The sequence below is a fragment of the Poecilia formosa genome, unplaced genomic scaffold (genome assembly GCF_000485575.1).
Source record: "Poecilia formosa unplaced genomic scaffold, Poecilia_formosa-5.1.2 Scaffold99, whole genome shotgun sequence".
NCBI classification, from domain to species: domain Eukaryota; kingdom Metazoa; phylum Chordata; class Actinopteri; order Cyprinodontiformes; family Poeciliidae; genus Poecilia; species Poecilia formosa.
Window position 1 is genome coordinate 1741386 of NW_006800038.1, and position 16662 is coordinate 1758047.

A 16662-nucleotide genomic window follows, 5' to 3' on the forward strand; every position below is an offset into this window, starting at 1 on the left:
TAAAAACATATAATCAATAGAGATTTCAAACTATTCACAGAATTTGTTAAAATCTACTAAGTATCTCAAAATTGCCCCAGTCTCATGTTGTTGATCCTCTGGGAGCTAATTTTTTAAGACACTCAACAGAAGTCTTTAACTTATGTCATAATAGATGAATAATGACGTTACATACTGCAATATTCAGTACAGAAGATGCAAATATGTGATGTATGAATGGTCAGACCCTAGATAATGATCATGGGGACATAATGCTGAAACTTGTTGAAACAAAGCAGATTGGTGTATTCATTATCTAATAATTAATTAATGTAAGAATGTAAATGTAAACCATATTGAGTAGCATTTAGCCGCCAATTTTTAGACAAAAATCACAGGGAAGTGGCAGTGAATGTAACCCCATAAAGTAAAATGGCAACAGACATAAAAACAAAATTATCAGGTTTATATGAAATAACTCTCTCTTCAAGATCAAAATTTCCATGAATTCTTCACTTTCATTGTGATCTGGAAAAAGTTCTGTTAGAAGTTTAAATGCACTCATCTACTACTTTTGCTGATTTATTTGAACCATCATTTGTGCATGGCAGAATGATTTTACACAATGTAACTTACATGTAAGTCCTGATTTATATAAAATTTGTATATTTATGTAATTTATTTTTTTTACATCTCATATACTGTTTTGTTATTCGTCTGATGTAATCTTCTAATCTTAAATGTTGTGTTTCCATCACCTGTAAGCAGAAAATCATCATAGTTAGTGGAAATAAAGGATTGAAAACATTAGTTTTTATTATCCTATATAATGTGTTTCCATTAGTAAGTTACTGAAGCAAATAAACTTTTCAATGATATTCTAATTTATTAAATATGTCTGTATACATCCCCATTTATAGTTGAATAAATGTTAATTAGCAAGCTTCAACTTGATCGCTGGATTTTTGCTGGATGGATATTTGATGACTCGTCTTTGTGTCTGAATGAATGTTTCCTGTCACAATGTTTTTAAGCAAAGTAAAACATTTTTTATAAGATCAAGGTTGGTTTAATGTTAGCTTGATTTATCTATTTCAAACCCAGCTATAATGAGTGTTTTGATTCATTACAATGTTAAAACACTCAATTGGGTCAACTTTGACCCAAATTGTCACCATCAGATGGAGAAGAATTTGGTTAGAAAGTTCAAAAAGAAACCAGGAACAACCAGTGCTCAAACCAAACATTAACTGGTAACTAGTTGTGCTCCAGTCCAGTAAGTGGCTGTATTCAAATTACGCTGACATTGCTTCCTGTCATCAGACACAAAATCCATGTGACTGACTGGTTTAACCAGAGTGACAACAAATCAGACTCACTCACTCATCTGGGAAGCGATGCTGTGTTTTACACTGGTTTATCGTTCTGAGGTGGATTAAACCTTTACAGGTAGGAATCCTTAACCGCTTAAACTGCATGTATTTAATTGTAATTTATTTCTTTTTATTTTTCAAATGACAATTCTACCTGATATTTGCCAAAGGTGTAAAATACTTTCAAATGAGGAAATGGAGGAAAACAATTCTTCACCTAAATCTACTTTGTCTGCACATATGAACAAGCAGGCTACAGATAACAGGTGAGAATATGAATTATGTTTTTTACTGACAGTGTTCAGCTCATAGTTCTGCTCTAACATAAATGTTATCTGCTCATTTTGCACTGAAGCCAAATGGAACAAGAAAGACCAGAGTCATCTGATTTAAGCTGCGTGTCCATGGCGACTGAAAGGTCTAAAACTGAACCAATTTATTTCAACAACGTCTCGCCTGAAAGTCAAATGTAAGATTTCTTAACTGTTATAAGATTTTACTCAGCTAGTAGAAAGTGTTCTGGTTAGTCAAAAAGATTAAACTCAATACTAAATCTTTCACGTGACCGATTTTATGTTATGTTATGTCGAAGCCAAATGGACCAGCAGAGACCAGAATCACCTGATCACCTCTTAAGATTTTACTGACCAATACACAGAAGAATATTGATTTAAACTATTTTTACATTAAAACAAAAACTTTACTGGTCTAAAGTTGAGCTAATTGAATTCAAGGAAGGAGGACTCTGAAAAGAACTTTTTTTTTAGTCAATCATTTGACATTTTATTTGAAGAACAAGTTTTAATTTAAATGTTCTGGTTATTCACAGTTTGTGTTGACGCCAAATGGCTTTCCAGAGAACAGATTTATCTGTCAACCTGTGTGTAGAATCCAAAAGGCTCAGAAGAGACGAGAATCACTTTATCACCTCTTATCTGATAATAAAATATAAGACTTTACTGAGCCATACTCAGAAATAATTGATTAAATATGTTTGAATTTAAAACACATTTTAAATTCAAACAAAAAAATTGTAATAGCTAATTTTGATGTACACTTTGTCTTGAAGCCAAAGGAAACTACACGGACCAGGACCTTCCCAGGCAAATCGTGAGTCCATGGAAAGTGTCAGGTCTAAAGATCACCCAATTCAATTCAAGCAAAGAGAACCCACCGGAAATGAAAAGTGAGACTGTACTTTATTATGGGAATTTTCAGTTGTAATAAAACTTTTTCCATTTTATTTGTGGAACAAATATTAATTGAAACTATTTGTGAATATTTAAATTTTATATTATGTTGACACCAAATGACTTTGCAGAAACCAGATTTATCAAAGTCCAGTAATTACTATGGACTTTGACCAGCTGTTGAAATAATGAATTTCAAATTTATGTGTGACACAGATTTGAACTACCTTTAACTTTTAAATGTAACTAATAAATCTTAATATTGTTTTGAAGCCAAGTGGATCAGGAGACACCAGAACCACATCAGCCATGTTTGGTGTCCACGTTTGCTGAGAGTCCTGAGGAATCTAAAGATGAACCAACTGAACCCAAGACACGAGGCCACTCGCTTCTGGAAATGTAAGACTTTATCACAAATATTAAGGCCTTTTAAAATGAGGCCAACACAAATTCATTACATAAACAAAAACTCAACTAATTTATGTTGTGTTTAAAAAGTGCTAAAAGAACAACATAAGGGTGCCATGGCAACAAATATGAAATGTCATGGCTGCTCTTGCGTCATAATTAGCTAAAAAAAGAGGAATGTGAGAGTAGTTTCTGAGAAGAAATAAAAATAAACCGGATGAAAACCAGACTGGCAGCTTTTTATAAAATCTATTCATAGATGAACCAAAACAATGAGAAGATACAAAAGTTTAAGCTTTTTTAGTTATAATTGGTAGTTCTGCTTCATAGAGGCCCTCTCTCTGCTCAGCTTGTTTTAAGAATCAAGATCTTTAAAACTGTAATTTCCTCATTTTTGAATATAAAATGACATTTTATCTGAGCTGAAGACGGCCTGCACTGCAGTGGACTCTAGCAGGTACCTAAGAGAAATACAGGACATTTTTGAAGCAGGTGAATAATAAATCAGGCACTATAATAAAAATGATTACAATCTTACCAAAGCATTATTAGTCAAACTAATGTTCTTCTTACATCTGTTTTTAAAAAAGTTAAATGGAAATGAGCAAAAAAGTATTTTATTCGACAGCAAAGATTTTCATATTATTTTACTGCAACAGATTTTTGCTTCAAAGCAAACAGATAATTGCCTTGGTAACACCAAGCTGTATCACAGTGAGTGTGACTGCAGTGGACTAAAGTTAGACTGTAATCTGCTGTGGCCTTTCTTCATTTCTTTTCTTCGTCTCTTAGGTTGGCTCGAATATCGACTTTCTCCAACCAGAGATCAGAGACTGACAGAGACCATAAAGAGCATCTGGATTCTGTTTTCAAGGTATAAATGCAGCTTTATTTCTTCAGATCTTACACACATTTTGTTTTTGGTATTCTTTTCAGCTTAGTTTCAGTTGAGTTCAGGACAAACTAAATAAACTTTCTCAAATGGTATAACTTTTTCATATTTTAATGAGAGGAAATAACCCTAAAGAGTTGGTTCACATCAGATTTCCCATCAGGAAAGTCCCAAGTTTTAAAGACCTAAAACCTGTTTGTTCACATTGTTGCCGTTTACTGGCAGACATAGCCTCTTGATGAGCTAATTTTAGTTTCAGTCAATGCAGCAACAACAATGACAATGTAGGAAACTGATAATGAGCTGTTGGTCATAATCAGTCAATAATCAAAGAAAACAGGTGAAAAGTAGGAAACAGAGTTTTTGCTCATGAAATAAAACATTTCAATTGACTGAGTTAAAAGTTTCTCACACATGTTCACTTCATCCAAAGCCAGGTACCAGGAGGCCCAGCAGTAAAGCAGGTGCATCATATGCAGTCCTGGGTTCAGTTTCCAGCCCCCTGGTCATTTACTGCATGTCCTATCCTTCTGTCTCTGCTTTCTTCCTGCAAAGCCTCCAACAGATAAAAACCACCAGGAGCAAAAATTATTTAAAAAAGAAAATATATAAAATGCTCACAGTGTCACATCCCTGCTCAAGAGGTCTGAAAAAAGAGAAGACAGACTGATTCCTATTGTGAATAAAGTGTTTTTTTTTAACTTAACGTAACTAGAGTTGAACCAAAATAAATAATTAACCTGTAAATGTGTAAATTTTGTATGGTGTAACACAAACAAACCCTATTCAGTTACATTCAATTCAATTCAGTTTATTATGTGGCGCCAATTCACTACAAACGTCGCCTGAAGGCACTTTACTTCAGTTAAATCATACATTACAATTAGTCCTAGTTATCAAACAGTCCATCACCTTGTTTCATTATTCAAATTAGTTGAAAACGTTTTCTAAGGAAACCTGGAAGATTGCATCGAGTCATTGACTTGCAGCATTAACTGCTCCTGGATGAGCGTTTGGCAACAACAGACACTTGCTTGAGTTGTGCCATTCACTTCACACCAATCGTTCATTCTGAGCATGCATGTAGCGACATCGGAGAGGAAAAACTCCCCTTTAATAGGAAGAGACCTCCAGCAGGACCAGAACCTGGTAACCAGAACCTGGTTCAGTACAATGGCCATTTGCCACAACCGATTGGTTCTTGGAGAAGACAGAGCAGATCCACACAAAAAACCCAGAAGAACCGATGTGGGAGTTCTTTCTGTCTTAATGAAAAGTAAAAAATTAACAGCCAGAAAGGGAGAATGTTTAGTTGTTGGCAGCATCATCTTAGCCTCTGTCCAGGATGGTATCACAGCCAAGCAGAAAGCCAGACCAGGCAGAGCTACTATGGAGAGAAAAAAGAAGTGCTCTGACCTTCTAGAGGTGCTGAGATCATAGCATGAAGGATTCATCCTCCTCTGACCTCAAGCAGCCAACACACACAGTTTGGAACAACTTATAATGTCATTTATTTAACAGATGTATTTTTCATTAAATGTAACAACAATAGGAGTATAATATGGCTTCAGAAAATCTTCCATAGCACGTAGACGCCAGTATCTGTTATGGTTTCATGTTTGGTTAATTTATGCAAGGTGGTGCCCTTTCTCCGATTATTATTGAAAAATGGTGTCATAGGATTTTTGTGCTTTTCCAGGTAATTGAGGATGACATTATAAGTTTTGTAAGGACTGAACTGCAGAAGATGAAGAACATGCTGAGTCCACAGGGCTCAGGGTGTCTTATTGTGGATGATAAAACAGCTGGTGATGAAGAGCAAAGGAGTGGCAACAGAGATGCATTCCTGAAAATCACACTGAACTTCCTGAAGAGAAGAAATGAGGAGCAGCTGGCTGATTCTTTACAAAATAGTGAGAAATGATCACGTTCTTTTGTTATTAATGTGTCATGACAGTGACTTTTTTTATCTGGATCAATAAAAACATCCTGAACTTAGAAAAGATAGATTTTGTTTCATGTATTTACCTAATATTCACAACAAGAATATTATGTTGTCTGTTGTTTCAGAAACTCAAGTTGCTATTTGCCAGGTGAAATTAAAGTCCAGCCTGGCCAAAAGGTGTCAGTACCTGTTTGAGGGTAATTCATGGAGAGGAAAACTGACGTCTATGAATCAGATCTACACTGAGCTTTATGTCACAAAGCAAGAGAAAGGAGAGGTCAACAATGAGCATGAGGTCCAACAATCTGAAGCAGCATCCTTGAAACCAGATGATCCAGAAACAACCGTCAGCTGTGAGGATGTTTTTAAACCTGGAAGAGATGATCAAATCAGAACGCTGGTGACCAAAGGTGCTGCTGGTATTGGGAAAACACTCTTGACACAGAAGTACACCTTGGACTGGGCTGAAGGTAAAGCCAACAACTATATACAGTTTATCTTCCCATTCACCTTCCGAGAGCTCAACTTGCTGAAATCTCAAAACATCACCTTAGTGGGACTGATCCATGAGTTCTTTCCTGAGATAAAAAAAGCAGGAATCTGCAACTTTGAAGAGTTCCAGATTGTGTTTATTTTTGATGGTCTGGATGAACTTCAGCCTCCTCTGGACTTCCACCACGCTCCGATTCTGACAGATGTTACACAACCCTCCTCAGTCCACATGATACTCGTAAACCTCATCAGAGGGAAGCTACTTCCCTCAGCCCGTCTCTGGATAACCACACGACCCGCAGCAGTCCATCAGATCCCTATTCAGTATGTTGACAGTGAGACAGAAATCAAAGGTTTCACAGACCAGCGGAAGGAAGAATACTTCAGGAAGAGATTCCAAGACAAGGAAGAGGCCAGTAAATTAATCTCTCATATTGGGGCATCAAGAAGCCTCCACACAATGTGTCACATCCCAGTTTTCTGTTGGATCACCGCTACAGTTCTGGATCAGGTCCTGAAAGATAAAGAGAAAACAGAGCTTCCCAAAACCCTGACTGAGTTGTATATCCACTTCTTGGCTGTACAGGTCAAACAGGACAATGCCAAGTATCAGAAAAAAGTTTTGACTGATTCCATCTGGAATTCAGAGACTGAGAAAATCTTTCTTGCAATGGGAAAACTAGCCTTTGAGCAGCTGGAGAAAAGAAACCTGCTCTTTTATGAAGAGGACCTAAAAGAGTATGGCATTGACATAAACACTGCATCAGCTTACCCAGGAGTGTTTACAGAGACTTTCAAGGAAGAGAGCATACTGAGCCAGAAAAGGCTGTTTTGTTTTGTCCATCGGAGCATTCAAGAGTTTCTGGCTGCACTTTATGTCTTCTTGGTGTTCATGAAGGCTGGAGACAATCTGGTGAGAAGAAGTCGCAGTGCTTTGCAACCCGAATCTAAATTTAAACAATTTTACCAGAGTGCAGTGGACAAGGCTTTGGAGAGTCCAGATGGATACTTGGACATGTTTACCCGCTTTCTCTTGGGGCTTTCACTGAAAACAAACCAAGACCTCCTACAAGGCTTGTTGAAAAAGACCAAAAATGTTCCGCAGGTTCAAAAAATGCTTGTTCAACACATCAAGAAAAATATCAGGGATTGTCCTGATGCTGAGAAAAGCATCCGGATGTTTCACTGGCTGAATGAACTGAATGACCACTCTCTAGAGGAGGAGATACGGCTGTACCTGAGTGGAGAAGTCCTTGAAAAAGAGCTCACCTCTTCTCAGTGGTCAGCACTGACCTTTGTCTTGTTGTCTTCACAAAAAGTGTTTGATGTTTTTGACTTCAAGAGGTTCTCTAAATCAAATGAAGCCCTTATGTGGCTAGCACCAGTGGTGAAAGTATCAAAGAAGTCTCTGTATGTATCACACAAAATTCAAGAAAATGTTACTATTTATTTAAGAGAGAAAATGAAAATAAGTAATGATCTGGAATTTATCTTTCAGGCTGTGTAGCTGTAACCTGTCACAGAGGACCAGTACACATCTGGTGCCAGTGTTAACTGCTGAGAACTCTTTCCTCAGAGAGTTGGACCTGAGTGACAATGATCTGCATGATGAAGGAGTAGATTTGCTTTCTTATGGACTCAGGAATCCAAAGTGTAAACTGAAGGTTCTCAGGTCAGTATTTGGAAGATTGAGGAAATATATATTTTTAAAGATTTTTTGGCTCTTTTGGGGGAACCCCAATGCATTCCCAGGTCAGGCGAGAAACATAGTCCCTCAGTGTGTCCTGGGTCTTCCACTGGGTCTCCTCTCTGTGGGACATGCCCAGAACCCCTCACCAGGTAGACATCCAAACCAGATGCCTAAGTCATCTCAAGTGGCTCCTCTCAATGTGGAGAAGCAGTGACTCTGGTCTGAGCCCCTCCCAGATGACCAGTTAAATAGAGCCCAAACACAGATAGAGGAAACTTATTTTGACCAAATGTATCCACATTCTCGTGGATACAACTACCCAAAGCTTCTTCCAGAGATGAGGGTAGGAACATAGATCAACCGAAAAACTGAGAGCTTCACCTTTTGGCTCTCCTCTCTCTATACCACAAGAGACTGGCACAGAGTGTGCATTTCTGCAAATGCAATACTAGTCCGATTGTCCATCATCCATTCCATTTTGTCCCTAATTTGTGAACAAGATCCAAAGATACTTAAACTCCTCCACCTGGGACAGGAGCTGTTCCCCAACCCAAAGACTCGACCCAAAGAAGGTGGGTGTACGTATACAGGTACAGCGGAGACTCATGGAGATATAGATGGGACACAGCGGGCTGCTGTAGTTGATTGTTTAGCAGAGCTTTACAGACAAATCAGAAAATAATTTCATTACCATCTTGGTCGCGACAAAGGAGTGGCAGAGCACCCCATGGCAGGACATAGCTGATGTGTTTTTCTGTGTGTGACAAAGGTGCCAAATCCCTTTGCGTACATGTACACAAAAGCTGTAAATGTCTGGACAAAGTGAGAGTTCATCTATTATATTGAATGAATTCATAAACATAATCATTGTTATGTGTCTTTGTGAGCCTGCTGCTTTATTAATAAATTAAATATAATTTCAGATGTTTGTAAAATTTTGACCAGATTAATTTAATATGTAAGCTATTATTGTTACTAGTTAATTTTTTAGACTACAGAAAACTAATTGTTAGGGATGCACAAATATGAAAATTTGGGACAATATTAGTACTGCTGTCATGGTGATATTAACAATATTATACTTCATAATTTTTTTTATCCGATAACTTGATTGTCAGAATAATCAATAGATGTTACTAAAATAATAAAGTAATTACCAAAATAATCATTTACAACAGCCCTTAAGCCAATATGACTACATGACCTGCAAAATACAAAGGTGTAGTCCTGAGGCCACCAAAACAAAATCCCTAAACACCTTGGCTGTGCCAAGAAATTATGTTCATAAAGGCAACCTTGGCAGAATCCAACTCACTGTAAATGAGCCTGACTTACTGCCAGCAATGCAGACTTAGCTCTGGCATCACTCACATAGCAGCCTACCAGCCCCTATCAAAGAGCCTGATACTTCATACTCCCAGAATACACACCCAAAGGACTCCCCAAGAAACACAGATGGACACCTTCTCCAAGTCCAGAAAACACATACTGGTTGGGCGAACCCCCATGCAAACTCCAGGACCCTGCTGAGGGTGTAGAGCTGGTCCAGTGATCCACGGCCAGGACAAAAACAGCTCCAGTCAGCCATCTTCACAACGGAGGCACAGAACTTCCCTCTCTGAGTCAGTGTCCCTGCCTCCTCCAGGAGGGGCTCAAAGCTGTGCCTGAGGTTGGAACTGTTGCTCAATCCAACAGGAAACTCTGCCAGATACTGCCAGCAAACCCTCACAATACGCTTGGGTTTGCCAGGTCTGATTGGTACCTTTCACCACCATTGGAGCCAATTCACCACCAAGTAGTGGTCAGTTGACCTCTTCACCCAAATGTTCAGGACATTCGGTGACAGATCAGATAAAAAAAGACAACAAAGTCAATCATCAAACTGCGGCCTCTGGTATCCAGGTGCCAAGAGCACATATGGACACCCTGAAGAAAAACCTGTGTAAAGGGAAATTCTTTCAGTGTATGGTTTTTATAGCTTGGATTTTTACATTTATTCATAAGTTGCTGATGTAACAATATGTTTTGATGAATATTTACAGCTTGTCAGGCTGTCTGGTCACAGAGAAAGGCTGTGCATATCTGGCTTCAGCTCTGATCTCCAATCCTTCATATCTGAGAGAGCTTGACCTGAGCTTCAACCATCCAGGAGGATCAGGACTGGATGTTTTTACCGCTGGGCTGAAGGATCCAAACTGGAAACTGAAAACTCTAAAGTACATTTAATTATTTTCATCCAGATAAATCATTTCAGCACAAAACAATTACTATGTGTACCTGCTCAACTCGTCATATTCACAGCATATCTTCAACATCTTTAATTTTCCTCTTTCTTATACAGCTGGGATCATTGTGGAAAACATCGCCTGAATCCATCACCCCAAAGGTGTAAGTAAAACCTTTCTAGTGTCCTACTTTCTATATTCTTTTCCATTTCAGTTCAGTTTATTTACAATTCAAATTCATACCAATAAAATTCATACAGATTAGATTCAGTGACATTAAGACAAACCTCAAATAAAAGGTTATAAAGACAGATATTCTTAGTCTGTATGTTTTGTTGAACAATCAGGTGTTAAACACTCATAACTTATATGTTTAGCAGAGATTACAGTACACAGCAAACATTCCACAGTGTGGATAGCATTAGCATGTAGCTCCTACCATAAACAGCCTCAAATATGACAGAACAAACAACCAATAATATCAAGCCTGAGCTAAACGTGGCGTATCTACAGTGACAAAACACACAATTGTCTATGCAGCTCTTATGTTAAACCTATGTGTTGTCAATGTTAGCACAAAATTAGCGCTGCTTATGTTGCTTAACTCGTTTTAAACTAAAGAGCGCAGTTACCAATACTGGCCACCAGATGTCTCTTGACACCTTAACACATTAAATGAGAAACATTCAATACAAACTAAATATCTCGGTGCCATAACTAACTGTCTTTCCAACAGTGATATTGACAGTAAAACTGAAACCAGATGCCACTAATTTGCTAAACTTGTGTAAAACAAGTTTTTTGAAATTCATTTTATGTAGAAATATGTTTATCAAGCTTGCTGAGCTCCATATCAAAGGTCATTTCATTCTGTCATACTGATTTGATTTTGAAAAACTGTCTTGTGCAGAGGATTGCTGGCTTGATGTATGATTCTGTAACGACTTGATGCAGCGCAGATCAGGGCAGAAATCTTATCAAGTATTCAGTGACTCTGCTAAGGAGAGTCTGTTAAAATGTCTGGCAATTCTGCCCTCTATGGTAAAAGCACATAGAGAACCTGAAGTTATTGGCTAAGACATCTGAGATTAATGGGATTATAAAGCTTTATTTTTGAACCCCTAAATAAGTAATTAAGGTATATAAACTATTCTAGATAAAGCCAAGATGAAAATAATGACACAAATATGGATTTATGAAAATAAAAATGTGCACTAACTCCAGTCTTTTGTCGTTCGTCAGTCTTCCTTGAGCAGATACTGGATCCCGGCACAGCAAACAGAAATCTGATGCTGTCACCGGACAACAAACAAGTGAAGGTGGTGAAGGAGGAGCAGCCATACGCCGACCATCCAGAGAGGTTTGACACCTGGAAGCAGGTGCTGTGCACTAATGGTCTGACTGGTCGCTGCTACTGGGAGGTCCGATGGAAAGGGACAGTCAGAATAGGACTGACATACAAAGGAATCAGGAGGAAGGGGGAGAGTGACGAGTGCTGCATTGGTGGGAACGATCAGTCCTGGGCTCTTTCATGCAGTCCTCAGAGTTTCACTGCCTGGCACAACAACACACCGACAGCAGTAAAACTGCTCGAAAACACCAACGCCAACACCCTGGGAGTGTATTTGGACTGGTCTGCAGGCACTGTGTCCTTTTACTTGCTCCTTAGAAGAGCTTCCATCCCAAAAAAGAGCCATCTTCATACGTTTCAGACAACATTCACTGAACCACTCTATGCTGCATTTGGGTTTGAACAAACCCAGGAGCTTGATGATGAATCCTCTTTAGTTTACCTGATTCAGGTTGAATAATGATGGCTGATCCTTTTGAGAAGAATGTTTTACAAAGTGAACTCAGCAGCACTCAAAAGATGGACAGATAACCTATTCATTGCTGTAAATATGTAATACAACAAGGTTATCGTTCAGATCTGAACTCTTAGCATGTAAATGCTCAATTTGCAAAGAGAATGATCAGAGAACATATCCAACAAAAATCAACACACACACATATGTACACATAATCTAGAAACTCAAATCTGCTTAACTTGGACTGTGGGAGGAAACTGAATTACCCAGAGGAAACCAGGCACATCTGGAGAACATCAAAGCTTCAGACCGAAAAGGTTCATCAGGTTTCTAGAAGAATCATCGCTAACCTCTCCTCTGCTCTAATCCGTCCTGATAGATCGATTGTTTTTATTGGTTTTGATTTAATTTATTGCTCACAATGAACCATCAAAGACTTAAGATTAAAATTTACTTTAATAAGCAACATTGATTATAATTAACCATGTTTGTGTGTGAATGAATGTCTCAACATTAAGAAAGACATTAACTATGAACTTATCAGAAAAGAAATCTTCAAAAGCTAAACTGGCTGATTTTCTGACAGCAAACCTTCAGGTTCAGGTCATGAAGACGACAATATTTAAAAAAAACAAATCATTTTAAACTTCAAACTAAAGGAAAAACTAAAGGATTCACTAACAGCGCTGTCAAGTTAGTTTATTAAATTTAACTTGTCCTCTGGGTTTATTGTCTGCAACATTTTTGCAGAGAAAACAAACTAAAAGATTTATAAAAATGTGTCTTTAATTCTCAGCAATTATTTTCCCCTTGCTTTTCTAAAGGAAATATAGACTTGGATTCTCCAATCGCCTACATTAGTGAAGCAGTTACTAGATTCTTGCAGAAAGGAACCAAATTTTATTGTATTTATTTAAAAATGTCTAGTTTTTCTATTTAACGCTAAAATTTTAAATTTTAATGAACAAAATAAAGCATTATGTGGTTGATTTTGTTTAACTGTTTAATGTTAATAAAGTTTTATATATATCTGACATTTTGCTGACACACTGATTTCATTTTATTTAATCAGATTTCTATGTGCTGTAATTTTATGAGCAATTCTAAAGTGTTTATATGCTAACTGTTGTGACTTTCTTTGTAAATGTGTGAATGTGTATGATAAATATAGTCTGATACCATGTTATGTTATTGATCTCACAACTTAAGGTCTAAGATCCCTGACTCAGTACTTTCCTTGTTTTAAAGTGAATTCTGCCATCTGAACAGATTCATTTCACCTTATTATAACAGTTCAAATAAAAATCTGAATGGCAAATGTATCAGAATCATTAATATTCTATGTTTTAGTATTGACCCTTTGCATTATCATTCAAGGTGGGAAGTGACGGACGGGAGAGTTTACCAGATAAACTGAAATTGTTTTCCCAAGTTGTTTTTACCAATTTATTCATGGTTTCTATGTAACACACCTGGGTGGGACTCATAGGCTGCGGTATTTACAAAAGTTGTAAACTAGCTTAGAAACCGACCCAAACCTCCTCCCTCCTGACCTGGTGATCAAACTGCCGAGTTTGTCTGAGTTCACACCACATGATTCATATCACTGTGTCATAAACAGCTTTTCCTTCTTAACTTGTAAAAAGCGTTCGCTATAAATTCGCGATTACACCAAAGGCTGCCAGTTTTTATGATTGACGGCTGCCATCCTTCGCCGCCGTATCTTTCCTCATGAAGTTACACAATAAAATTACAAGTTTGGTTTGCATCCTTGCCTGTTTATGTAGCCGACCGCAGCGTCCTAAGACCATTTTTAAAGTGAAATCAATATTAGGCGACTTTGACAGGCTTCCCAGGCACATTGGTTGTTTTTGACGTCCATCATGGCGGAGCGGGCAGATTTCTGAAAAGCGTGACGTCACATGCAAAGGCCGTTAACCTTTATCATGCAGTGCCCATTCGACCCATTAGAGGGCAGAACTTCCCTCTTTATCAGAGAAGCTGGATTATCTTCCATCACTCAATTCATCACAAAACACCAACATTTTACCAAAATATCCTCCTTCTATCTCAAAATAATTTTTAGTGCTTAATTTTCTAAAAGACTACAACAGAAACATTTTAACGTTGTTCAAACATTTATATTTTAAACAAGAATCTCTTTATTCATCACATTTTTTCCACTTTAAAAGAAGAACTTAAGATTTAACTTAAGGTAATGGTGTATGCACATATTGAAATAATACAATTTAAACATAATCATCATCAATCTCTTTGTGGTTAACAAGAATAAAGGTATAACAGAATAAAGTCAGTAGAATAAAATGAAAAATGATCTATTGTGTTGCCTATAATTCCCGTTAAATCTTTGCCAACCTGCTTTTCCAATGTAACAGATTAATCAAAACCATTTTTCATGCTTCTAACCATTTTAGTAACAGAAAAAATGTTTCCTTTGGGCACTTCGAATAGTCTGAATTAATAATGATATCGTTCTTGTAGGTTGTGGAGGAGTTCAAGTAAAACCCAAATGCATCCATGAATTGAAAGTGAAAGTATATGACTGTGTATTTAGTGTTCCAGCTCTAGTGGTCCCTGGGCAGAAAGATCACCTAATTCTGGGCACAAATGTCATCAAACACCTTCTAAACCAGTTCAAACAGTCTCCTCACTTTTGGCAAGTTATGAGTAAACCAGAGTCTGCCCAAACACCAGAAGTAATACAGTTTGTTAGTATGCTATCTGGCATTGAAAGATGGAGAGGTGATGTAATCCCAGATTTTATTGGAACAGCTGAACTGGTGCAGGCAGTCACTCTCCTCCCAAAGCAAGAACATTTGATTTGGGGCAGACTTCCCAAAAACTCACCTCTCTCCGAGGGCAGTGCCATTCTAGTTGAGCCATCAGCGTCTCCTGTAGTGCTGGTGTGGAAGAAGAATGGAGATCTAAGGGTCTGTGTGGACCATCGCTGGCTAAATGCTCGTACAGTTAAGGATGCTCACCCGTTGCCGCACCAATCGGACTGCTTGACAGCTTTGGGTGGCAGTGCCATATTTTGTGCCATGGACCTCACCTCTGGTTTTTATAACATCGCCATGGCTGAGGATGATAAAAAACTACCAGCCTTCACCACACCCATGGGGCTGTATGAGTTTAACAGGCTACCTCAGGGCCTCTGTAACAGTCCTGCCAACTTCATGCGCCTCATGATGAACATCTTTGGTGATCAGAACTTTTTGACGCTGCTTTGTTATTTGGACGATTTGCTTGTATTTGCTCCTGATGAGGCAGAAGCTCTGAGGAGGCTCAAGATTGTCTTCAGCAGGCTGCATGTCCATGGCTTGAAATTGGCTGGGGAGAGGTAAACGCACAGAGCTGTCTTCTGCTTGTACATTTAAATATTCAAAATGTAAAAAAAAAAAAGTATGCTGCTCAACTCATAAGTTGTAAATAGTTTAACTTTTAGATGTTTAGCACAACACTGTTCTGGGTATTTAATTCCCACGTTGGCGACATTTATCCAGTTTACCGTGTCAACATGGTTATTTTTTTGTTCTTTTGGATAGTAAAGGTGTGTGTGGGAAAGCCAGAGCCAGGAGCTGCTGCTGAACATGTTTTTGTTTTAAACAGGAATAAATCAATGCAAATCCTGGTTCCTTGACGTGATTCATTCTACATCTGTTACATAACGCTGATAACAGAGTAAACCAAAATGCTCAAAACCCAGGAAATAACCAAGAAACTCAATACAAGTGTCATGAAGTGGTGAGAATGAATGCAGAAACCCAGATTTAAGATGAAGATGATTTAATAATGAGAAGTTCAGACAGTCCAGTACAGGCGGCAAGGCATAGAACACGTGTCAAACTCAAGGCCCGCGGGCCACATGTGGCCCGCCATGTCATTTTATGTGGCTCCCGCAGCATTTTATAGGCCGACTTTGACTTACAATAGGTTTTGAGCACGAATTGACTACAAACTACATCTCCCACAATGCATTCCGATTGTTACCAGCCAACATTACGGCTTCTTTCCACTAGAGAGCAGCAGAGTCACCTCAAGCTGCTTATTGATTTTCCCAGCGAATAAAACTGAGACATCAACAAGCTAACATCAAAACGTCCAAGAAAAGAAAAATCGATTTACAAGTAAGACTGTGAATGAAGATGTGTGTGAGTTGGTGTCAGGGCGGCAGGTCCCTCTAGACGTTATCTTGACCGACAACATGAAAAAAAATCGGTCCTGTACTATTTTTATCCGTGAAATTATAATCATATTAACATCGACTATTTAGTCGCATTTTATGCAGTTTAGTTAATATTCACCGTGAATCCAGATCCCATCACAGATTAAACAGATAAATGCATCTACATTTTTCTCGTAGTGACAAAAACCAGCTTTTAAAAACTTTTAATAAATTAAATTAAGCGACTTCACTTAAATTAGCATCACTTCACCCGCTGGGGTCTGAACAACTTCCTCCTGGTTCCCATCTGCAGAACAATCTGCGCTAATTCATCAGTCAGTTGGATCTGTCTGATCTAAACAGATCAACTGAACTCTGAGTTTTTTACCCTGCGCGGTCCGGTGTGCGTTTTTACCAGGATTATTTATTTATTTATTTATTTATTTATTTATTTATTTATTCAATTATTTTTGC

At 38.0% G+C, this 16662-nt stretch overlaps 1 protein-coding gene across 1 annotated transcript; it reads left to right on the plus strand.

Annotated features, from left to right (window-relative positions):
• The first annotated feature begins 1342 nt into the window (after positions 1–1342).
• LOC103142661 (protein NLRC3-like) lies at positions 1343–12542 on the plus strand. Its single transcript, XM_007558818.2, has 12 exons — positions 1343–1428; positions 1523–1618; positions 1708–1821; positions 2422–2538; positions 2816–2941; positions 3743–3824; positions 5542–5755; positions 5913–7689; positions 7778–7951; positions 10012–10185; positions 10311–10357; positions 11437–12542. Exons 2-12 carry the CDS (start codon positions 1548–1550, stop codon positions 12003–12005), a joined length of 3465 nt encoding a protein of 1154 aa, XP_007558880.1. The 5' UTR covers positions 1343–1428; positions 1523–1547; the 3' UTR covers positions 12006–12542.
• Positions 12543–16662: the final 4120 nt, after the last annotated feature.